This window comes from Leopardus geoffroyi, chromosome B3, assembly GCF_018350155.1.
Source record: "Leopardus geoffroyi isolate Oge1 chromosome B3, O.geoffroyi_Oge1_pat1.0, whole genome shotgun sequence".
NCBI classification, from domain to species: Eukaryota; Metazoa; Chordata; class Mammalia; order Carnivora; family Felidae; genus Leopardus; species Leopardus geoffroyi.
In genome coordinates, this window is record NC_059337.1 from 104,828,678 (window position 1) to 104,852,779 (window position 24,102).

At 42.4% G+C, this 24,102-nt stretch overlaps 1 protein-coding gene and 1 long non-coding RNA gene across 2 annotated transcripts in view; one reads left to right on the plus strand and one right to left on the minus strand.

The window, feature by feature from the left end:
* The window catches only part of SLC35F4 (solute carrier family 35 member F4), a 250,186-nt gene that overhangs the window by 20,071 nt on the left and 206,013 nt on the right, over positions 1–24,102 (minus strand). Inside the window, exons 2-4 of the mRNA XM_045451089.1 lie at positions 16,243–16,428; positions 11,224–11,521; positions 5,700–5,919 (exon numbers count right to left, since the gene is read on the minus strand). Coding sequence (XP_045307045.1) covers positions 5,700–5,919; positions 11,224–11,521; positions 16,243–16,428 — 704 coding nt within the window. The remainder of the gene's footprint in view (positions 1–5,699; positions 5,920–11,223; positions 11,522–16,242; positions 16,429–24,102) is intronic.
* Positions 228–10,397, plus strand: LOC123583903. The gene is made up of 3 exons (XR_006705043.1): positions 228–341; positions 5,727–5,822; positions 10,305–10,397. It is a non-coding gene; the product is annotated as an uncharacterized LOC123583903 (long non-coding RNA).

Here is a 24,102-nt window from a genome sequence, read left to right on the forward strand (position 1 = left end):
TCTCAAAGGGAGACCAGGATAGAAAAGAGGGAAAGAAATGCCAGATGGAAAGACCTAACAGGCACATGTGGAGACTAGAGTAGATCTGTTGATGACATCTTGTTAAGGGGTTATGGATTCCTTGTGTGCATAAAATTGGAGAGCCATTCCACCTCATCTTTTTCCTCTGTATTCACAAATTCTTCTCCCGCCAGGGAGGGGGATGAAAAGGATGAGCCCAGCTACGCATCCTCTGGTGCCTCCTCCAGGAAGCATGAAGGTTCTGGGTAGAAGATTCTGCACTGCACATGAATGTACAGCTACAGCATCAATGTCAACCAAAGGCAAGATGTAAACAAAAGGTGATCTTGAATCTTATCTAAATATGTAATATTGGCACGAATCAGTACGAGCTCACCTCCAGGGCCCTGATTTAGGGCACTCTGGAGCCCAGTTTGAATTTGGAGAAGTGCAGGTTGAGCAATGAAAGATTCAGTTTAACTGACATCCTCCAGTCGGTCCTTGGCGGATCTTGGAAAGTGTCCAAACGAGGCACAGTTTGGAAAGTTAACTGCATAGGGACCCAATTACAGCTAGGAAATATGTGGGTGTCAAAGTGAAGAGACACAAATTCATTTCCTGAATCTGCTAAGGAAGTTTGGGGTGTGCTGAACCATTTACCACTGACCAATTTTCTCCCTATGTTCAGGGGAATTTAAAAATGAAAGAAAATTTTCAATTAGTAATATAAAACGTAAAGGAGGGACAAGATCTGAAAGAAAGAGTTTCAACTTTCCAGTCTGACATTTACTTTTCCAATTTGAGTGAAACTGGTACCAGAGACAGAGAAGAAAACCCCCAACCAGTGGCTCATTTTCTTTGAGGAGAACCTTTTTTTATTAATGCAATTTCTTTGGTTTTCATGAATTTAAGAACCGTAGCTAAACAAGACAGGTTCTTGAAGATGAGAACCTGGCAGGTTCCTCAAAGCTGAAAGAGCTGAATTCTCACCAATAGTTGTGCAATTAAAAAAGAAAGATCTTTTTAAAAAGTTTACTAATTTTCATGGGATGATCATATATCAGCCGTAAGCAACTGGTCATGAAAGGGTTTTTAACACAATGTTTACCAGCAAATTGGCTGAAATGATTTTATGAAAGAAATATAATTGTACAACAAAATTACCTTTCCATCTGTAATTCAAATAATATTCCAAAAAAACACAAAATATTAAGTTATTCATAATATGTAATTAATTTTTCGGTGAGCATTGCTATTTCTAGCCAATTAGTGCTCCAGAGAAACACATATTTACTGGTTTTACTACTTAAAGCATCCTTCTTTCTGTCCGTGGTGTCATATTTTAAAATGTTTATTTATTTATTTTGAGAGAGAGAGTGAGTGGGTGTGAGGGGGGGAGGGGCAGAGAGAGGCAGGGAGAAAATCTCAAATGGGATCCCACTGTCAGTACAGAGCCCAATGCGGGGCTTGATCCCACAAACCATGGCATCATGACCTGAGCCGAAATCGAGAGACACTTAACTGACTGAGTCACCCAGGCGCCCACATGGTATCATTTTTGATGTGAAAAACAGAAGTAGGAAATGTGATCATCTTAAATGTGATCATTCTTGGGGCCAAATGAAAATTATAATCCAAAAACTGTCAATTTGTAAACCACTGAAGCCTCAGAATGAATCAAAAATACACATTTTAATCTGATGACTGAAAGCACCACTTTCAGGGGCACCTGGGTGGCTCAGTCGGTTAAGCCTCTGACTTTGGCTCAGGTCATAATCTCACCATTCATGGGTTCGAGCCCCACGTCAGGCTCTGTGCTATCAGCTCAGAGCCTGTAGCCTGCTTTGGATTCTGCATCTCCCTCTCTCTCTGCCCCTCCCCTGCTCATACTCTGTCTCCCTCAAAAATAAATAAACATAAAACATTTTTTTAAAAAGAAAGCAACACTTTAACTATAAAAAAAAGAATAGTCTAAGCGGAGTGGCTTTTGCAGGCCATGCTTTGATTATTTATGGATGTAGGCAATAAAAACTACATTTATGTTGTCAGTATTCGAATTGTCCTCTTTTAATTTCTCAAATGACCCAATTATACATGTTCTCAATATGTCTCATGAAAAAAAGAATGGCTGATACTGTCAAAAGGCAAAATGCTGACTATGTTTCGGTTCTTCTCATATTCCATGACCTGATTATGGGCATCATTAAAATTACACCTTGGCATGACATTAAACACTTCCTAATGTTTCACAGTGAGGAGTGAAGCATTTCCTGTCATTTAAGAAGAAAAACATGTGACTTCTACCAGCATGCTTGACATTGTTTACCATTTTGCCATCTATGATATCTTAATTTATGTATATAAATGTATGTGTATATTTATTAACAAGTGCTCATTGGCTATTTGACATTTTTTTTCTATTGGGTCTTATTACTTACAGAGGCGGTATTAGTTTCCTGAGGCTGCTGTAACAAATTACCACAAACCTGGTGACTAAAAACAACAGAAATTTATTTTCTCACAGTTCTGGAGGCCAGAAGTTCACAATCCAGCACACCTATGCTCCCAGCGGCAGCTCTAGGAGAGAAAGCATCCCTTGGCTCTTCCAGGTTCTGGTAGCTTCCCTGGCTTTCTTGGGCTTGTGGCCATAGCACTCCAATCTCTGTCTGGTCACATTGCCTTTTCCTCTTCTGTGCGTCTCTCCTGTGTGTTTGTCTTTTATAAGGATATCTGTTACTGGAATTAGGGCCACCTAAATACTCTAGGATGATCTCCTCTTTCTAAATCCTTATGTTAATTGTGCCTGCAAAGTGTTTTCAACAATAGCCAAATTATGGAAAGAACCCAAATGTCCATCAACTAATGGATAAAGACATGGTTTATACATACAATAGAATACTATCTGGCAATGAGAAAGAATGAAATCACGCCATTTCATTCCATGGAACTGGAAGGTATTATGCTAAGTGAAGTAAGTCAGAAAGACAGATATCATATGTTTTCACTCAAATGTGGATCTTGAGACTCTTAACAGAAGACCATGGGGGAAGGGAAGGGGAAAAATAGTTACAAAGAGAAGAAGGGAGGCAAACCATAAGAGACTCATAAATACAGAGAACAAACTGAGGGCAGATGGGGGCAGGGAGAGGGGAAAATGGGTGATGGGCATTGAGGAGGGCACTTGTTGGGATGAGCATTGGATGTTGTATGTAAGTAATGAACCATGGGAATCTACCCCAAAATTCAGGAGCACCCTTTACACACTATATGTTAGCCAACTTGACAATAAATCATATTCAAAAAAATAAAAATACAAAATGAAAAAGAAAAAATATGCCTTCAAAAAAGGTCACATTCATAAGGACTGGGGATGAAGGTGTGGGCACCTTATTGAGGACCATCATTGAACCCACTATAGGTGCCAATTTATTTTTAATTTTTTATTTGAGAGAGAGAGAATCTTAAGCAGACTCCACGCTTAGTGCAGAGCCTAATGTGGGGCTTGATCCATGGGCTGATCATGACCTGAGCCAAAATCAAGAGTTGGATACTCAACCGACTGGGCCACTCAGGCGTCCCATAGATGCCAATTTTAAAATGGCAATGGTTTGTGGCCTCTTGGCAGATTCCCTAAATCTTTGGTTTAAATATAAGTTACACAGCTGAGTTTTTTTTTTTTTTTTTTTTTTTTAACTCTCAAACACAGAACCTCTTTTGATAGGACATCTTGCATCAGTTAAGTTCCATGGTTAAATGCATTAATTCACTCTAAAACAACTGATTTTCTCACTGGTAAATCTGATAGTGAATGTATTGATTCCCTTTGAGTATTCAGATGCCATTGAAAAGGCAAAAAAAAGACCCTATATCTCCTCTCTTTCCCCTTCTTCTGACAAGGCCTTCCAAACTCTCATGGATAATCCATGATGCTAGCAAATAGAAAAGAGACAGTCCTCGTAAACATGAATTTATTTACTATATCCTCAAATATCTACTGAGCTCCATTTTGTCCCCTGCATTATTCTAGGTATTCGAGATAGAGGCAGAGCTGGCTTCATGGGCATATGGCCTGTGAAGATGCATAGGGCTTCATGATTAGAAGGGTCTTGCCCTTGGTTTCATGCTCTGTTGTTGCTGTCTTGAAATTATTGATAATGTTTTAAAGAGTGATCCCTGTGTTTGCATTCCACACTAGGTCCCACGAATTATATAGCCCATCCTGAATGGGGCAGCAAGCAGTGCAGGGAAGGTCCCCGCTCTCCAGGATTTGTCAGGGTACCTGATGGTAGGCAGCTAGCATGGGTGCTCGATGTGCAAAAACACGATGCTAAGCTTTCTGGATGTCAAATCTACGATTGGCTGGGGGAGAGTGTCGTACCATATCTGGGTATACTCTAATGCATCCTGGACTGATTCAGAGTTTATCTTCTTCTTTTATTTATTTTTTATTTTTTATTATTTTGGGAGAGCACAGGCGGGGGAGGGGCAGAGAGAGGCGTACAGAGGATCTGAAGCAGGCTCTGTGCTGATAGGCTGACAGCAGTGAGTCCGATGTGGGGCTCAAACTCATGGACCGTGAGATCATGACCTGAGCCGAAGTCAACCTACAGAGCCACCCGGTTGCCCCTCTCATTTTGTCTTCTACTGTAGCTTTCTACTTCTCGTTCATGTCAAGCTTCCATTCTGAATTTCTGAGTAGCATCTCCCAAGACATAATCAGAATTTGCTATTAAAAAGAAGTTTTAAGGGTTAATGGCTGTCATCAACTCTCTTTCTAATATTAATTTCAGCAATTAGGGGGACAAGGACCCTGGGATCATTGCAGTAAGAACAATATTTTGATAGCAAAATATGTTTCACATCCAGTCTTGGACATCTCTTTCAGAGAAGAATTGTGTGATGTTTGTCTTCTGGGAAAAGGCTTTTCATTTCATTTCTACTCTTTCTAAAGAATTATTTTCTCAATATTTTCGTCATGGTGGCATTCCAGATACATGAATGAGATCTGGCTCCTGAAACCTCCATGACTTTCCATCAATCTAACAGAACAAGCATGCAAGATAAAATCTTTTAAGAAGTCCATATCACTTCTGAAAGGAATAAACTCAGAACTGAAGTGGTCGGTGGAAATTTAATACAGTTCAATTGAGGATCTGTACCCCAAAGTACAAGTTGGTGCTTTTCGTTCCATTTCTGGATTAGTCACGCTAGCTATATAGCCACTTTTAACAGCATTGTGCCATTACCAGTGACTTTAATTACTGTTTGGTAACCTTATCTACTTACACCAATGTTAATTAAATCCATCTCGGGCTGGGGGGAGGGAAAGCATGAGGGAATTGTCCCAATGTATGGTAACTGAAAAAAAAAAATCATAATCTTTGCTGTGACTAATTTTCCCAGACCCCTTCACCCTGAGGATAGAAGGAGTTGGTCACACCATTAATTCTAAAAAAAGAACTTATCTTCTCTGTTTTAGTGCCTCCTGTCGAAATCAGCCGACTGCCCAAGGGAGACCATCTCTGTCTTTTCATGATATTGTAACTGCCTGGGTGTTCTAATGCATCTTCAAATTCTAATTTGTACTCAGAACCAATGGGGAAAGTTTTACAGAAATTTCATGAAACAAAGCAGCACTCCTGATGCCAAGGATCTACAATTATGGGTGGCCTCACACATTGAATCAAGTGTGCCATTACCCTCACTCCCATGAACCTGTCTTTCAGCACGATCCACGACAGCAAGAAGACAAAGGCTTTGTTACAACAGAACAGAGCAGAGACATCCGTGGCTGTCAACTTCTTTAAAGCCAGTAAATACAGGTAATTAGTCAAAGTCCATAGAATAGAAAAGGGAGCAGTTCTTTTAAGGAAGAGCTTCAATGTCAGACCATCTTCACCAAAAATCCGACTGCATTCCCTAGGAAAGAAAAAAAGGTTGTCAGGTATTAATTGTGACATACTTTGTGTTGTCTAACTCTTGACGGTCATTTTCTGGCAAGAGCACAAACGCCAATGCCCATCATGCATCTGTGGAACTTACTGAACCCAGGCCTCCCATCTCTGGGCCACTACAGGGGCAGAGGGTTCCATGGAAAAGAGCCCATGTCTCTCCAGGCGCAGAGCGAAGGCCCTTTCCTGTCTAGATATTCTCTCGAGATGGCTGGGACAGCCATTCATTCTCAGAGAAGCCTGGAGAAATAGGGAAATGAGTCATTTTCAGAGTTACTGTTAGAAGAGAGAGAAGGTTCTTTCCCAATGGGCAAATGCAATAGGACCAGGAGGGTCGCTACTGTGTGAACAGGTATAGACAACTTGCAGCTTCACATATGGTGGAGAGCCACACATAATTTGGAATTTTATTTTTCCTAAAAAACTATGCCTCTTCCTTATGTTTCTGCCCAGTTGAATAATTTGTTTTTCCTCTAGCATTTTTAAGACAGGAAAAAAAAAAAAAATGAAGGAAGGTTCTGTGATGACCTCCAAATGATAAAATAAATAAGTAATCAAATGCAAGTTGTATTTATATACACACAATTGGCTGTTTTGGAGGAATTACATGAATTTAATTGTATAAAAATAATCAGTTCCGTTAAATCTTTGATCTCTATTTGCTTATTTTTTTTATGTTTATTTTTGAGAAAGAGACAGAGAGACATAGCGTGAGTGGGGCAGGGGCAGAGAGAGAGAGAGAGGGAGGGAGACAGAGAATCCCAAGCATGCTTTAGGTTCTGAGCCGTCAGTACAGAGCCCAACACGGGGCTCAAACCCACGAACCATGAGATCATTACCTGAGCCAAAGTCAGACGCTTAACCGACTGAGCCACCCAGGCACCACTATTTGATGATTAAACCAAGGTGCCATTTCAATCAAAACGTTCAAACTAGTGATACAGACAAGCAATAATGATATGATAGAAAAACTTTGACTATGGACTGAAAATAGGCTCGCCATTGGGATAACTCAGATTTATTTATTTTTTTATTCAGTTGTTCATGAACATCCAAGCATTTACTGGGCAACTATAATGTTCCAGGAAGTGTTTTCAAAAGTAGCATAAATATCTTGTTTAAGCAACAAGTTCCTAATGTTTGCATGGTTATAATGAAATTACGCGGTTCTAGTTGGTTATTAGCATTAGTTTTTCTTCTAAGTTTTTCTGAAGAGAAACAGTTGTGCCTCAAAGTATTGCAAACCAAAGTAATCTCTAGCCAATGTCTGCCTCACACGCATGAAGCAACTTACTCCACAGGAGGGCCATATGGAGGGAGGGAGTGACAAAGTGATGAGGCTCTAAGCATTGGAGTATGGCCTTCAATGTCAAGTCTCATGGCAAACGCTGCTTCCCAGCAGCTGAGAATTCTGGGAATTGTAGGCCAGCAAATCCAGGGAGGTTAAAAATGCATATTGCACATATAGAAACTTGTGTAATAGTTTTACTGTTTATGTGGGAGACAACGAAAAAGGAAGGATTGTTTTTAAATAAAAATGTGATTTAAGCATGGGACCCTCGATTTCGGCTGAGGTCATGATCTCACGGTTTTGTTCGTGGATTTGAGCCCCGAGACAGGCTCTGGGCTGACAGCAAGGAGCCTGCTTGGGATTCTCCCTCTCTCCCTCTTTCTGTGCTCCTCCCTCACTTGCACTCATACATACTCACGTGCTGTCTCTCCCAAAATAAATAAACTTTTTAAAAAATGTGATTTCCTGAAGGTAAATTTTAACTTGAAAGAGACAAAACTTCAAGGAAGGGATGAAATAACCTAAAAACAAATTCTTTTGTAAACAGAAATCGCGCACGCTCACACACACAGGGAAATGGACAGCATCTCTCAAGCCCTGCAGCCAAGGAGATACTGTGAATCAGAGCCACACACAGACCAAGCAGCAGTTTGCCTGGGACATCCTGGCATTTTCTGCATTCTGTTCGTTTTCTGCATTCTGGTCGTGCTCCCAAAGGGATCTGCCCTGTGAGAAAGTCTGCTGGAGAGAGCTGGCGTTCAGAGTCATGGGCTCATCCTGATATCTATAACTACTAAATGGCTTTTTATGTATTTAAAAAACTTTTAAATATTCCTTTATATTTTTTCAATGTTTATTTTTGAGAGAGCATGAGCCAGCACGAGCGGGGGGGCGGGGGGTGGTGGAGGGGAGGGACGGAGACAGGATCCGAAGCAGGCTTGCGCAGACAGCAGAGAACCCAGTGCTGTCACAAGTACCCCTGAGATCATGACCTAAGTCGAAGTGGGTCGCTCAACCCACAGAGCCACCAGGCGCCCCCCAAATGGCTTTTTAAATACACATTTATGAAGAACCACAACAAACCCATTTCTGATGAAAGGATTTCTTTTCATATCATTGGCCCTGGCCAGTGATGGTTCTTCCTTCCCAGAGCCCACCGTCATGCTGGGTTCAGGGCTCTCAAGCAAAGACTTTGAATCCAGGAGAGCACACATTCTGAACCCACGGGGAGGGACAGGGAGAGCCCCTCCCCCAAGGGGGTGGAGATTGTTCCTTTCACCTGGCTCATCCTGTCCCCCTCCCTGGTGTTGGCTTCCTTAGTGTTCCCCTCTTTCTCCCTCCTCTCACTGCCAACCTTCTCCTCCCTGTTTGTCACTGCTATAGCAGGAATTAAAAATGCTCTCTGCTCAAACGCCAGGTCACCTGTGTAGAACTTTATGCTATTTAAGCATTATGTACTAAGAAATGGGAAAATTCAAAAAAAGAAACGATTTCTTTGTATCAATAAGCAAGTAACTGGTCTCTCCTAGAAATGATGAGATCAGAATTTCTAGACAAGAGGCACTGATGGGTGGTAAAGCTTAGACTGAAGCTTAGAAGCCGGGGGACACTAATAATTTAATTATGTTCAACATTTTTATAGCACTCAGTAGTTACTGAACCCCTTCTGTATGTCAGATGACATCTTAAGCACATTTCATAGGTGTATGACATAGACAAATATATCTTTAGCTCTAGCTTCATGGTTTCTAGAGACTTTTTCCTTTAAGGAAACACCCCTGTCAAAACTATGGCTTATAAATTTTTTCTTATTAAATTTAAAATTCATGTGATACAATTAAATTCTCTTCATAGTTTATATGAAATGATTGTAATATCCAAAACAATTTCCAAATGCACAATTCCCACGATCTAGATCTGATACGTTATTGAAAATCCTTTTGAGGTTAGTGATAAGAAAACCACTGAAAATGCTTTCATCCCATTCAAAGAAAATGAGAAAATAGAGGGTCTGGTGCAACGGGACAAATTCTGTTTCCAGTCTCATACACTAAGTCTGTTTTCCCCGTGTTCTGCCACGAGAGCTTCGGGGAGGGCCTCCTTGGCAGATGGCGTTAATGAGTCTACAAGGCAAAAAGATCAAGGATCTTGGGATTTTCTGGCAATGTTTACCTCTCATACGGAGGGGCCCTCTGGAGAATATTCTCTTCAAAGACAATGTTCTCTGACAATAAAAGCTCTTTGATTCGGCTTCAGAAATGGTCAAGTTCACTCTACCTGCACTAACAGGTGGAGGTGTCTCGTCAAATCACAGGTCTCACTAAATGTAGAGTTAGTCAGACATGAGAGATGTAGTGGAGATGAAACTCATTCCCAAAACATTTCTGTCAGCAGCAGCCTCTTGGTGTAAATGTGTTATCTTAAATAAAACCCACTTGGCTTGCTTTGAGGCATTCTGAGGTACCGCATCCCATACTAAACTTTTGTTGTTTTTATCAGTATGTGTGTCCAAACCCTAGGAGCGCTGGAGTAAAACATACATGCTATGGGTAAACTATTTTCAGACAGGGAGAATTTTAGTCTGATCATCATGTCCCCTGCAATCGCTTATTAAATATTGTTATTAAAAAGAACTTATGCCCCAGGGCGCCTGGGTGGCTCAGTCGGTGGAGCATCCAATTTCAGCTCAGGTCATGATCTCACGGTTTGTGAGTTCGAGCCCCGTATGGGACTCTGTTGCTGGCAGCTCAGAGTCTGGAGCCTGATTGCAATTTTGTATCTCCCTCTCTGCCCCTCTCTAGCTCGCCAGCTTTCTCTCTCTCTCAATAAATAAACATTTTAAACAAACAAACAAAAAAAAAACCTTATTATTCCCCCAAGATCATGTCTATTTTGATGGGAATCAAATACAAAGTATCTTTAGCAGTCACAAATAGGTATAAGACTTATTTCTTTCCTTCAAACCAGAAAACATTTATTTTTTTGTAAATTGGTTTTAATTTTAATTGCATTATCATGGGTACCATGGAAAATCAGCTCACAGTGTGACTCTAATATTTCAGGGCACTTCCAAGCTGGTGATAGAAAATGGAAGTTGAAGGTACACGCTTTGCAGTTTGTCTGATAAATTCTTTTCAGTAAGTACAGGGGCAAGAAAGAAATGTTATTTCGGCTTCTGCAAAATGTACTTATTTCCATTCTACCAAGGAACAATAAGCTGGTGTGGACAACTGTCCCTCTCCCATTGGGTGCTGTGCAGGGCTGGTCCTGTCAGCTTCCTGAGCTTTCCAAGATGGTGCTGCAGAAGCCAAGTTCAGCACAGAAAAACTACTGGAACCATGGCACTACCAGGTTCAGAGCCGGTGAACCAACAGTGAAGGCCCCATGTGCTCCTAGCCAGCAAAGAATGACATCTTCTAAACCATCAGGGCCAAACTTCCTTTTGCATGAAACCAGGTCTCTTTATCTGCTTAGGCACCACAGCTTCCAGAATATTGAGCAAATGTTTTTATCACAATCTTATGAATACAGTTTTTTTTTTTTTTTTTTCTGGGCCTGAGACACTAGGGTGTTCTTTTAAAGCATGACTTTCAGAGATAATTCTGGATTGAAATCTGGGTCATTTGGAAGTATTGACCTTGGACAGGTCATGTAATCTTTCTAAACCTGTTTCCTCTTGTGTTAAAATGGGAATAATACCACCACCCTCAAAGGTAGATGTTACCACCAATGATGATTAATTAAGTAAGATCTACAAAAGCACCAGCACAGCACCTGTCATGTGGTAGACATTCAATAATTTTTTTGGTGGGGGGCCCAGATTCTTCTTCCTAGTGCTCATGTATTCATTACCAACCCTAGATCCGAGCTCTCCACACTCCCCAAGTCAACTCGGTTCATATTCCAAAGAGATAAAGTGATGGATATTTTCATAAAGTTATTTTAAAACATCTCGTGTTGGCCATTTAACATGAAACCTACCTGAATTTTTTCATTGGAGACTGCTTTTCTTGAGCAGTGGCCAGATGACCAGAATAGTAGACTGGGAAAAACATAATGTTCCAGTTTGTTGAAAACCAAGTCATGAAAAATGGACAGTAGAAGTTCTTGTAAGTAATTTTTACAATCTGTGTGGTTCCAACCCAAGACGATGAGACTGACAAGATGATCAAAAGTCCCCAGACGGCCTTCAGAACCATGGACGTGCATGACCGGCAGCGAGCCTTGATTCTGTTTTCTTGGCTGCTGTTCTCAGGATGAGTCTGTGTTCCATCATCCCCTGAAAACAGGAAAGGAATACAAATGTGTGGAAATCAGGTTATAAAACAGTGACCAAAGAGGTACACAGTAGAATTACCAGTGTTTTTCTTTTTTTACCATCATTTAAAGAGACTGATAACTCTGGCTCACCTTCTCTCCAGAATCTCTGCTCTGTAAGTTACAGTATATATCTCATCCCCCATCCAAGCCATGACAATGCTCATGAACTTGGTGGATGCTACACTGCCCTTCCATGTATCCTACCCACTTTCTTATAAAAGCATTACATATTTCAGCCCCAGAGACTTCGGCCTTGGCCACATGTCCTGCTTTGTCTAATCAAATGTGAGCAGGGAGGTGTGAGGTATGCCATGGCCCAGCAGAACTGTTAAGAGGCATGACAAAGTCCCACTAAACTCTTTTGCTCTTCTTCTCTGTCACTAGAATGGAAATTCCCAAATAGGAGCTGTCTTTTCAGTCTCTGTGGGAGAATGAGCAGAAGCCAACCAAGGCAGCCTTGTCTCTGCTGACATGAAAAGTAAGTGAGAAATAAATATTTGTCGTTAGATTCCACTAAGGTGTTTTTAATTTTGTTTTTGATTTTCTTAAAGTGCAGCAAAGCTGGCTCTTAAATTGAAGAGCAATGTGTGCCCCAAGAACAGGGCGAATCCTGACGACACAAAATCGTTTCCCACCTCGGAACAAATTACTATTTAATGTATTTCTGGGAGCACGATGAGTTCAGCTTTGTATCTTTACATTTACTAAGAAAATTCAGCAGCAGTTTTTACATCAAAGTAGGCAAAACTTTCTGAAAGTGACGATCATAAAGGCCTTCTCCCTTGATAGAGAAAACAAGTTCAACACAATAACTTTATGCACCTCTCAGGAAACTAAAGGGGAGCAGAGGTCATCCTGAATCCCCAGGCTGAGATCCCAGGTGGTAGAATCCTGAGGGAAGGGAGGCAGAATTGCCTACAAGTTCTCTCCTGTCTCCAGGTACCTCCTTTGAGCACAAGGTTTATCCCGGGGGTTAAGAAAGTGGTGTGGTCCACAGATTGCAAGTGGGAGTGGATGGTAGTCATTTTACCTCTCCGGAACCTGCTGACTCTCTTGTGCTGAATGTGTTCCTCCTATTGCTTAATGAGCCAGGCGTGACTGCCCCGCTGGAGTAAAAACTTTCCCGTAGCTAAGGCTTTCTGTTATAATTATTTGGGGAAGGGGGGTAGCAAGCCTTTAAGGTGAATTCTGAATTGGGGAATATAAACCAAGTAATGACAAACACAGCAATTACCACATGACTTCCGAGTCTTATAAACCGTACTGAATTCTCAGGGCCAAGGCCTCTAGAAGATGAAAACTGGTATTCTTTCATTTATATATTCAACAAAATACTTGGTAATCAATCAGATCACCAGGAGCTGGTTAGCTAGTTGGGTGCCAGGGGTTCAAAAGTGAAAGACGTAAGCTCATATCCTAGTGGAAAGCCAGAACACACATCCAACACAAGTGTGATAAGGGCCAAAGATGGTAGATACTAGGCCATATGGAGGCAGAGGAGAAGCACTGGTTAAGGGATGGGGTGGAAAGCGATTAGGAGAAACTGCCATGATGCAGTGACATTGAGTCTCGAAGTGTGAGCCAGCTAGCTCCCTTTACTGTGTATAGACAATACCTGCTCTTGATAAGAGTTCTGCAAATCCTCCCTACAACCATCTGACTTATGCAGAGAGTAGAGGGGAGAAAATAAAATGAGTAAGAGGGTAGACTAAGAGACTCTTGTCTTGGGAGGCTGGGAAAGAAACATTAACCTACTCAGTTAAATAGGTATTACCACTTCCATTTTACAGATGAAAAAACCGAGACTTATGTGAAAGGTTGCCCAAGGTTGAACCCAAGTCAGCATGACTCTAGGCTCCAAATCTTTTATTCTGAACACTCCTTCTGTCTAGGTTTCAGGCTTGAGCTCTCCATTCAAGCACTGGAAGTTTCAGAAGGGATTTGGAGACAAATTTCTGTTTCCTGATGGGAATGGTAGTCTTGTACAAAGTTTAAGAGGAGTGATGTCTAAGAGAAAGGTATACTCTACATTTCAGATTATTAATTCTCAGGGACTATCTCATAAAGGAGGAAGGATTCTACAGAGATTCTCAATATCCCTTTAAGTTGATATCTGCCTTCACTGTCACCTTCTCTGAAGGTCGCTTGGTGCCACCATCATACCATGGACAGTACTTTTGATGACATTAGTCGTCACCTAAATCCCTCCATATCTTTGACCCATTCTTCTGCTAACTAGATGTAATTGTTGCCAATCTTTAATTTTACCACCTATAGATACCCTAGAAAGACTGGGTCTACAGAGCTCTTTTATTTTTCTGGTCATTTAAAATTTTCGACAGTCCTGCTTAGCTTTATGGTTTTGTATGTATCCTTCAAACTGATATACCAGGAGTTCCATCCCTTACTACGAGCCTGGATTAGAGTCATTACTGGTAGAGGCCACTGGAGTTTGGACACATGAGTAGAACCATTGTATGGCCCTGAGCACATGTCTGATTCTAGCTTAGCTTCTTCATCTGCCAAACAGTGATAATATTTGCCTCATGGGATTTGTTTTGAGGTTAAGTACATAGTATATTCCTGAAAGCATGGTGAGCTGCTCTTCAGATTATTCTCCTTTTCTCATTTTTCTATGGTGCCCTGGAATAACCCTAAGTGCCTTCTGAATCATCACAGAGATGTGTAGTTTGCGTATGACAGATATGGCAAGTCTTTGTCAACCAGTATATTTCATTTGTAGTTTGCATATGATAGATAAAGCAAGTCCTTATTAACCAGAATACTTAATTAACTGAAACATTCTATTCTGCAGATAACTGGGATAATAGGAATATTACTGCAACTTATTAAAGCCAATTAAAATTTTCTGAAGATTTATGATGCCATTTTCTTCATTTTTTTAAAAAGAGCCTTAGCCTTAGGGTCAATAGTTGCTGATATAGTGTTTTAAAATATTGTCACTTTTTGAAAAAAATATCTTTTCTTATATAAAAAAAACCCTCTTATCAAATTAGTAGTACCCTAGAAGAGGCTTTCATGTTTCCTGTATACCTTTGTTTACTGCCCCCCATCCCTAACTGAGTCCCCTGAATTTCCATTTCCCTTCTATTTATTTTTTTTAGGCCAGTTTTCTCCAAGTTATGTTTTGTTTTCAACTAACCACTTATTTTGGATGGAGTATTTTGTTGTTGTTGTTGTTGTTTGCTGTTTGATTATTGTTTTTAAGGATGCAAGAGATGTTAAATATGTTACTGATAAAGTAGAAGGAATGAGTGGAAGGAGAGATTGCAAATGCAGGTGAAAAGTGATGGAGAGGAAGTGATCATGGACATAGCAAAAGGAGTTCACATCGGAACGGCAGGAACACACACATTAAAGACGGTCCCAAAGTGATGGTCACTGGCAAACAAAAGAATGGAGACATTAAGGCAAAGAGGAAAGTGTCTGTTGGCATACAACTGTTTTGCTTTTTGCAGAAACGGAAGTGTGGTCATGTGACGAGAGGAAGTGAGTATGAACTGGGTACTTGAGCACATTCTCTGGGGAAGGCAATAAGGTGTCCACCGCCAAGAAGTACTGGTGTGGGCAACAGCTTAGTGGACTCAGGTGCATTTGGAAATTATACATTTGCTGGGAAACTCCTGGATCTAGTTATGAGATGTATCGAGCAATTCCAGTAACCCAAGTAACCCGGGAGTTGTTGAGTGTGGTCAAATGTATTTAAGGAAAGTGTAGAGGACTTGACTGATTAGTTAAATGCTGATCAGGGAAGCAGGCGGTGTCCTGAAGGTGCAAAACTGGAGAAACTAGAAGGGCTCCAAAGACCGGCAGTCCTGGCGAGCACAAAAGCAGAGTCTGTGATTTTACTAATAGTGTTTTCATTCTTCTTAGAGTGGGAGTGTGCTACCACTGACTCCCAGGGCTGAGATCAAAGATGCTGGCTTTTGACATCTTCAACATGCGGAAACTAGATACCCTGTAAACTTAATAGGGTGTCACTGTTTAATCATGTGTTAAGCCCTGCAACGGCAGGTTTTGGTATTTGGTTTCTCTGCTACACTGTACGTATCCCACTAACAGATCCCACCTATACATGTCCCTTCTTCCTTCTCCTCCCACTTGATAAACTCCCCACTTTTTCAGAGTCCGTGTAACATCCCTGCGTTCTGGGCCAATGGTGTGATCTTTCACGGCTGGTTCAAAGGTTACCTAGGTGTACTGTTATTTAAGAGGAGGTCAGGGGCGCCTGGGTGGCGCAGTCGGTTAAGCGTCCAACTTCAGCCAGGTTACGATCTCGCGGCCCGTGAGTTCGAGCCCCGCGTCGGGCTCTGGGCTGATGGCTCAGAGCCTGGAGCCTGTTTCCGATTCTGTGTCTCCCTCTCTCTCTGCCCCTCCCCCGTTCATGCTCTGTCTCTCTCTGTCCCAAAAATAAATAAAAAACGTTGAAAAAAAAATTTTTTTTTAAATAAGAGGAGGTCAGAGAGGGAGGGAGCCAAAACATAAGAGACTCTTAAAAACAGAACTGAGGGTTGAGGGGGGGTGAGAGGGACAAGAGGGTGGGTGATGGGTATTGAGGAGGGCACCTGTTGGGATGAGCACTGGGTGTTGTATGGAAACCAATTTGACAATAAATTTCATATTTAAAAAAAAAAAAAAAAGAGGAGGTCACCAGCTCACCTGATCTGTTCTGCCTTTCGACTCTATGTCCGCAAACTCCAGAAGATCCTCGGCTCTGAAGTTCAAGAATAGGAGCAGAAGAATCTTCGGTGACAGAAAGAGGGGACAGTTGCCTACTGATGCCACTGTGTGAACTGGGGCAGTTGGCTCCTGGTTTACATCGAGTAACTGATGATCTGGAGGTACCTGGGAAGAAAGAGTTCATACCAGTTTGAGAACCCGCCAAAAGAAAAACTGGAAACAGATTTTGTTCATTTGTATTATTTTTGTAAAGTAGGCTCCAATGCAGGGCTTGAACCCACAACCCTGAGGTCAAGACCTGAGCTGAGATCAAGAACTGGACACGTAACCAAATGAGCCACCCAGGTACCCCTGGAACAAGATTTTAAATGCCCTGGCAGTAAAACACACAGCCCTGATGGAACCTTCCTTGAGCTCATTTCTAATTCTATCAGAGGGGCTCCTAAAAAGAAAAGTCTGCGTTGGCAAGGTCTGTGTCCCTAAGATGAAGGATCTTTTTAGATAACTCTGTCCACCAAAACTGAACTTTAGAAAATGGCGCTTGGTCTGATGCATCTGTTCTGAATTAGAACTGCTAACAACGGTCAAACAGTTTACCTCAAGGGAGGGAAACTGTGAGGTCATGCTTGCATCCTCCTCATTCTTCCTAAGGTTGGCTGTTGAATTCCTAACTGGTGAAAGTGCCCACAGTGACTCCTGTCGAGTCCACCCTACGCTTTTCCATCGGACTGGTCACTAAAGTCCAATTTGGTTGTGTCTCCTCAATCGCCTCTGGCCTCTACCCGCTCTTACAGATGAAAACGCAGGCCTCAGGATCCTCCACGGGTTAAGCCCCTCCCAATCCTGATTAATCTCCACGGACCCCCACCCAGGGTTGGCTTCATGGGCCTGGAGCCAGTGCAGTCACACGGGGTGCTGTGCTTCTTTGGAAGAACCTCACACACCCCACCCCCCCTCCAAGGTCCAGGGTGCCACGTGGAAATTCTTTTACCTTTCAGTTTTTTTGTGTGTGACTTCTTTTTTATTTACTTACTTATTTAATTTTATTTTTGAAAGACAGAGAGAGAGAGGCACAGAGCATAGGCGGGGAAGGGGCAGAGACAGAAGGAGACACAGAATCTGAAGCAGGCTCCGGGCTCTGAGCTGTCAGCTCAGTGCCCGATGCGGGGCTTGAACCCATGAACCACGAGATCATGACCTGTGCCGAAGTTGGATGCTTAACTGATCGAGCCACCCAAACTCCCCCTTCTATCTTTTTTTTTTTTTTTTTTTAAGTTTATTTACTTGAGAGAGACAGTGAGAGAGCGTGAGTGAGCATGAGCAGGGGAGGGGCAGAGAGAGAGGAGACAGAGAATCCCAAGCAGGCTCCACGTTGTCCATGCTGAGCCCGATGCGGGCTTAAACTCACGAACTGCAAGTCATGACCCGAGACGAAATCCAGAGTGGGTCACTTAACCTACTGAGCCCCCCAGGTGCCCCTCTAAGTGACTTCTGATGGGATAATGGAGCACAAGCAGGGGGCTTGGAGCCTCAGCTCAGGCTTGGTTTTGCCTCCTGTTGTCTCCCCACCTCCTGGGGTGGGTTTTCAGCCACCACACCTGAGTCCTTGGTTAACAACTGTACAGGGACCTGGGTACTGGTATGGGGAGTGTTGGGATCTCAGGGTGAGACTCCCAGTGCCTGCCGGGGCCTGCATTCACCCAGCAAGCATCCCTCTGTCCAAGGGAGCAGATGTTAAATAGCAAATAAAAAATGCCATGGTAAGTAGAGAGACAGAGAACATAAGAAAGGAAAAAAACCATTTTCTGCTTTTTGAACAAGGAACTTGACATTTTCACTTGGCACCGGAACCTCAAATTACATAGCTAACCCTGCCCCCATCTGAATACTCCATTCCAGCGAGGCTGGTTCTGGCTGCGTTCTGACACCTTACTCTTAGTACTGATAGCTTTAAGCCTTTTACTGGGTTGTCCCTCTACCTGGAACATCCTGAATCTACCCAGGCCTTTAAACAGTAAGATCAAATCCTGATCGGTTCATTCAGTCTTTGCTGTTAAGTCACATGCATCTACACTTTCTTCGAACTTTCACCGAAGAAGCTCATTTTGACGGTAGTCATGCACTGGCTTCCCCGGGGCTTCACTTTCTCACGTGTGAATGCTTCGACTCTGTCTGCAGAAGCTGCCTGCCTCTCCTCCGTCTGTCGGAGACTGTTCTACACTCTCTCACCGTCCCTTGCTCTGAGTAAATGTTTAATTTTGAAATAATTTTATATTTATAGAAAGGTCGGAAAGATAGTCCAGAGAGTTCCCAGATGCTCTTTACCCAGGTTCCTCCAATGTTAACATCTTGCACCTTCTGGTGCATTTGTCAAAATGAAGAGATTGACGTTGGTAAGTACCATTGACCACATTCCAAATGTTCTTTGGATGCCACTAGCTTTATCACTAATGGCCTTTTCCTGGGCCAGGACTCCACCCAGGACACCACATTACATTCAGTCATCGTGTCTCCTTGGCTGCCTATGTTTGTTCACAGAGTACATTTATTTTTCCTTGTAAGTTAGGAGTGTCTCTATTTCCAGTAGATACTCTGCTCTGCAGAACAGAAGCTATCATCCTCTCTGGGTCACAGAGGTTATGTCTTGGCGTGGTGCTTTCTGAGATGGTAGAAAACCAACCAATGAAATGCAAAATCTTGAAATAGCAATGGCGCCTTGGCTTTAGTTTGGCTTTGAATAATCATGTCACGGACTGTGAGAGTAATCACGTAAAGCAATCTAATCAGAACTTTGAGAAGCAGTGGTGTCCAGAAAAAGAACGCTTGAATTCCTGAACCATCGTCTCCCGCAAGAACCGAGCAGAACTGCAGAGTAACTTAGCTGTGAGTGTTCGTTCTGCGTTCCAAGCCTCCCCATCTCTGACAAAAGTGTATCTTGTTTTCTTTCCTTTTCTATTTTTCTCAGTCTTGGGAAAAACAAGGAGAAGTCTATAAAAATGGAATTAGCTATAGCATCTATTATTAAGTGTCTCAAGTTGCCCTAATTAAAATGTATTATATAATCTTGCATTTAAAAGAATAAAAAATGTACGAGTACTCAAAAAAATCAATAGAAGAATTACAGACCAATTATTATGCCTAAATTAATGCTATATTAGTATTATTACAAAAGTGTCAAAACACATAAGGTTTTTATTTTACATATCCAAAATGTTTACTGTGACTTTCACAACTATGTTTTTTTTTTTAATTTTTTTAATGTTTTATTTATTTTTGAGAGAGAGACAGAGTACGAGTCAGGGAGAGGCAGAGAGAGCAGGAGACAGAATCCACAAAGCAGGCTCCAGGCTCTGAGCTGTCAGCACAGAGCCCGACGCAGGGCTTGAACTCACAAACTGTGAGATCATGACCTGAGCCAAAGTCGGATGCCTAACCGGCTGAGCCACCCAGGCGCCCCAACTATGGTTTTTTTAAATTTTTTAAAATATTTATTTATTTTTGAGAGAGACAGAGTGTGAGTGGGGGAGGGGCAGAGAGAACCTGAAGCAGGCTCCAGGCTCCAAGCTGGCAGCAAAGATCCTGACTTGGGGCTCGAACTCACAAACTGGTGAGATCACGACCTGAGCCAAAGTTTGCCACTTGACTGACTGAACCACCCAGGCACCCATCCAACTATGTTTCTAATTGAGTATTTCAAATTCAATGAAAAGAATCTGTCTAAAATCCAGTGAACTCTCATTTATGTTCTTCCAGAGGGGCTGGCACTCAGATACTCCAGGAGTCATTTTTAATTTATCTTTCAAGTATTTTTCATTAGTGAGTTACGCCTTCTCATGTTTTCTTAGGGGAATATCAGGTTTCATTTTGTGATCATTTGGCAATTACAGGCCAAAAGGAGGAAGTCCAAAAATAGGTTGGGAAGCTAGCTGAGCAAGGATTGAGATAAAACATTGGCCATAGACACTAAGAAGTTGGTAAATCATGTGTATCTGGGAGCGTTGGATTTGTAAGCCAAACTAGTGATTTCTCCGGCTTCCTCATTTTCACTAAGTGTTATGTCCTGGCTTCTGCACCTCCTGGTCCCTAAGCAACACAGCTCAACACCCATTTTCTGCTGCCTCACACTGGTTGATTTATGGACGAGATCCGGGAGCAGTTGAGCCACTGGAGACATTGAGATCATTGTCCTAAAAAGGCACACTTTAAACTTCAGAGCCAGGCCCAGAGGCACGGTCAGGGCTTGAAACAGTCATCTCCAATCCTGGAAGTGAAAACACTACCCCACGCTACACAGTCTTGTGCCATTCACTTAATATAAAGCCAACTCTGACAAAAATCATAGTCAGAATGTCACCTGGGATGCTAGGTGACATCATATCTATTTTCTATTGTCTATGCCACAATGAGCGCCTGGGCATCACAAATTCAGTTGGTGAAAAGTGTTTAGACTTTAATAAGTATTGAGAGTAAACTGTATTAGAAGTGATAGGTTGGAAGTCTCTCATTAGTCACCCAGACGGCCCCCACTCTTCCTTGTAAAGACATCTGCTCACGTGAGCCATAGCAGTAGGGCCATCTTGTGTCATTTTTCATATTTGTCCATGCATAACGATATAATTTCTTCATTCACACTGGTTAGGCTCTGCATGTTCCCCAAATCAACTTAACTCAACAAATAGTTATTAAGCCGCGATTCTAGGGCAGGTATTGTGTCAGGAACAGGAGTTAGATAATGAAGAATACACAGTCCCTGCCTGCATGGGGCCTTCAACATGGTATTGGGATCAGACTTGTAACCAATTAACCATAATTTAATGTGAATTGGAGAGCAAGAAGAAAGGGAGTGATTCATTCTGCCTGGAGTAGGGAAGTCTCTATGGGTTGCTACATCAAAGTTGGCTTTGAACGATGAGCGGGGCTTTGCCAGACAGAGTTCTAGGCTGAGGAACAGGCGACAGAGTCAGAGGAAACCACAGGAGCAAATACTCAGAGGGGTAAAGAGGACGCTATGAAACAATGGTGAGATGAGCAGCTCTAAGATGCTGAATTCTGAGTACAAACAAGCATTGAAAATCCTTTCAGGAGTGTTGTCCAGATTAAATGGTCCACAGAACGTACGCAATCAATGTACACTATTATAAGGAAAAATAAGCAGCTAAACAAAAATGATCATTAATGATACTTTATCAGTGAGAACGTCTGGCTTCAGATCACAGAAATCCAAACTCGATCAGTTTACGCAAAAATGGGGAGTTTTTAGGAGCTTAGCAACCAAGGGACAGGGCAGCCAGGAATGTCCCTAAACCTCAGGAACACCTGGGACCTGGGGCAGCGTGTAGGCAGACAGTCCCCATCTCCCACTGCAGGTGCCAGATTCATGTCTTCTCAGCCTCTGTTTGCCTTTCTCTGCAGAAAATTTAATCATTTGAAGCTCCCAGCTTTCCAGTCTTGTAGCTAGCCTCCTGGGAGAAATCTAGTTGCCCAGAGTTGCCTCGAGGCAGGAAATTGTGTCTTACACTGATGCCTGGTACAATTTCTGTGGCCACAGATCACGGCGACAACACCAGGAAAGGGCAAGTGGGGCTGGGGTGACAGGGCCCTGGGCGTCCACTTAGAAACCTCAAAGCAAAAAGGGCAAAGAAATGCTGAGTAAAGCCTAACCAGAGTGTAAGGTGTAGGGTTCTCAGATGACAACTTGAAAAGCCGTGTGATAAAAAGTAACTAGGAAAAGGTCTCTGGAAAGTAGATGAGAAAGAAGCCATGTGTCAGGTAAGATTCTGTGTGAGCAAGCACAAGACGACTTGGAAGATAATGGACCAGACTCTAGACATCATTCTAATAAGAGCCCTGCCGTTGACTCTCCTCTCTCATGAACACAAAAAATCAAGGACACATTTGGTTCTACGAAGCATTATACTGAACAGTGAGCTAGAGATCTTATCCTCACTTGCCCCAAGCTATGCCGCATACTTACCTGAAACACCACAGGTAGCCCTGATGCCCAAACATAAAGACACCGTCCTGGGGATGGGGGGTGTGGGCGGGGGGTGTTGGGAAGGAAAGTGGAGTCGGAGAGGTAGGGGGTGTACGACAAGAGGCAGCATAAAGTCCTGGAAAGGCTTCCCGGAAGGGCAGGGCACCGATTGTCTACGTCCTCTCGGGTAAATCACTTGACTTCTCTTTGTCTGTATTCTTTCATACTCTGAAATTTAGTGATTGAGCAAAATGATCTCCTAAATCCCTGTAGCCTTCTCTCCTTTGATTTAAAGATATTTCAAGCAAGCACCTGCAAATCATGTTTAACCATAAAACAAACTGTCGATTTTCAGCTAATTTTTTATACCCATTTATATTAGTCAAGGTTTCAGAAGGAAGGGAGAGCAAACGCAAAATTAGGATACTTTATTAGAAAGGTGGTCAAGGTTTAGGGCTATAAGGCTGTATGGTTCCCTAAGCCGCCCACTGCAGCATCACCTGGGAGCTTGTTAGCAATGCAAATTCTTAGGGCACCTGGGTGGTTCGATGGGTTAGCTGTCTGACTTTGACTCGGGTCATGATCTTGCGGTTCGTGGGTTCGAGCCATGCGTCATGCTGTAGGCCGGAGCCTTCTTTGGATTTTGTGCCTCCCTGTCTCTCTACCGCTCTCCCGCTCATGGTCTGTCTCTCAAATATAAACTTCAAAAAAAATTTTTTTAAATGCAAATTCTCAGCAGCCACTTCAGACTATTAAATTAGAAACTGCAGTGGGGGTAACCTATGATTTAAGGAGCCCTCCAGGTGATTCCGATGCAAGTTAAAATTTTGAGAACCACTGTATGTGATACCACAGGGGGGAGGGAAGTACCCAGGTGTAACAAAGGCTCACTCTTACTATACTTAGGCCTGAAGGGACAAGGAGAGGGAGTGATTGGAAAAATCTGGAAGGAGAGGCTTGCCTGAGATGAGTTATGACTTTTCATTAAGGTAGGCATCCAGCTGGGAGTTCCTGAAAATAGTCCTTTCCTTTGATATCTCTTAGGGACCCCCCTTGATCAGTAAACCAAGGCCAGACGGCAAGACAGCCTATTTCCGTAGTCCATATAGTTCAACTGCCACAAAGAAAGAGAAGTAGAGATGGGGCGCCTGGGTGGCGCAGTCGGTTAAGCGTCCGACTTCAGCCAGGTCACGATCTCGCGGTCCGGGAGTTCGAGCCCCGCGTCGGGCTCTGGGCTGATGGCTCAGAGCCTGGAGCATGTTTCCGATTCTGTGTCTCCCTCTCTCTCTGCCCCTCCCCCGTTCATGCTCTGTCTCTCTCTGTCCCAAAAATAAATAAACGTCGAAAAAAAAAAAAAAAAAAGAGAAGTAGAGAAAGGTTGTGGGGCAGGTAGAAAAAGAATCTGGAGGGGCAAAGGTATCTATATACCATGTTTCTACAATAATATTAGAATCACAGAATCAGGGCCTAGACCACAAGATCTCCTAGCTGTAAGCTTCTTTGATGAATGATTCTTCTTTGATGATTCTTCCAACCAATCTCTTGAAAGTCATACTTTAAGCATAAAACTAGCTTTGACGATTTTCAAATAATCTTTTATAAGTGTGTTGCTTTTAAATATGCATGATCTTTCCTGCCAAGATGTTACAATCACTGAAGAAACATCGAAGACAGAAATGCAATCCTGAATTTTGACTTGGAGTTGGTTGGAAGTTACAACAATCACTTTGACATTCTGTCTTATAAAAACAGGTAAGATACCAACAATTCAACCAAAGGTTATGTAAAAAGCCATATTTCAGCTTATTTTTTTAAACTCATGTTCCATCAAATTACAATGGCAGAAAATATTCCTTGTAGTGAGA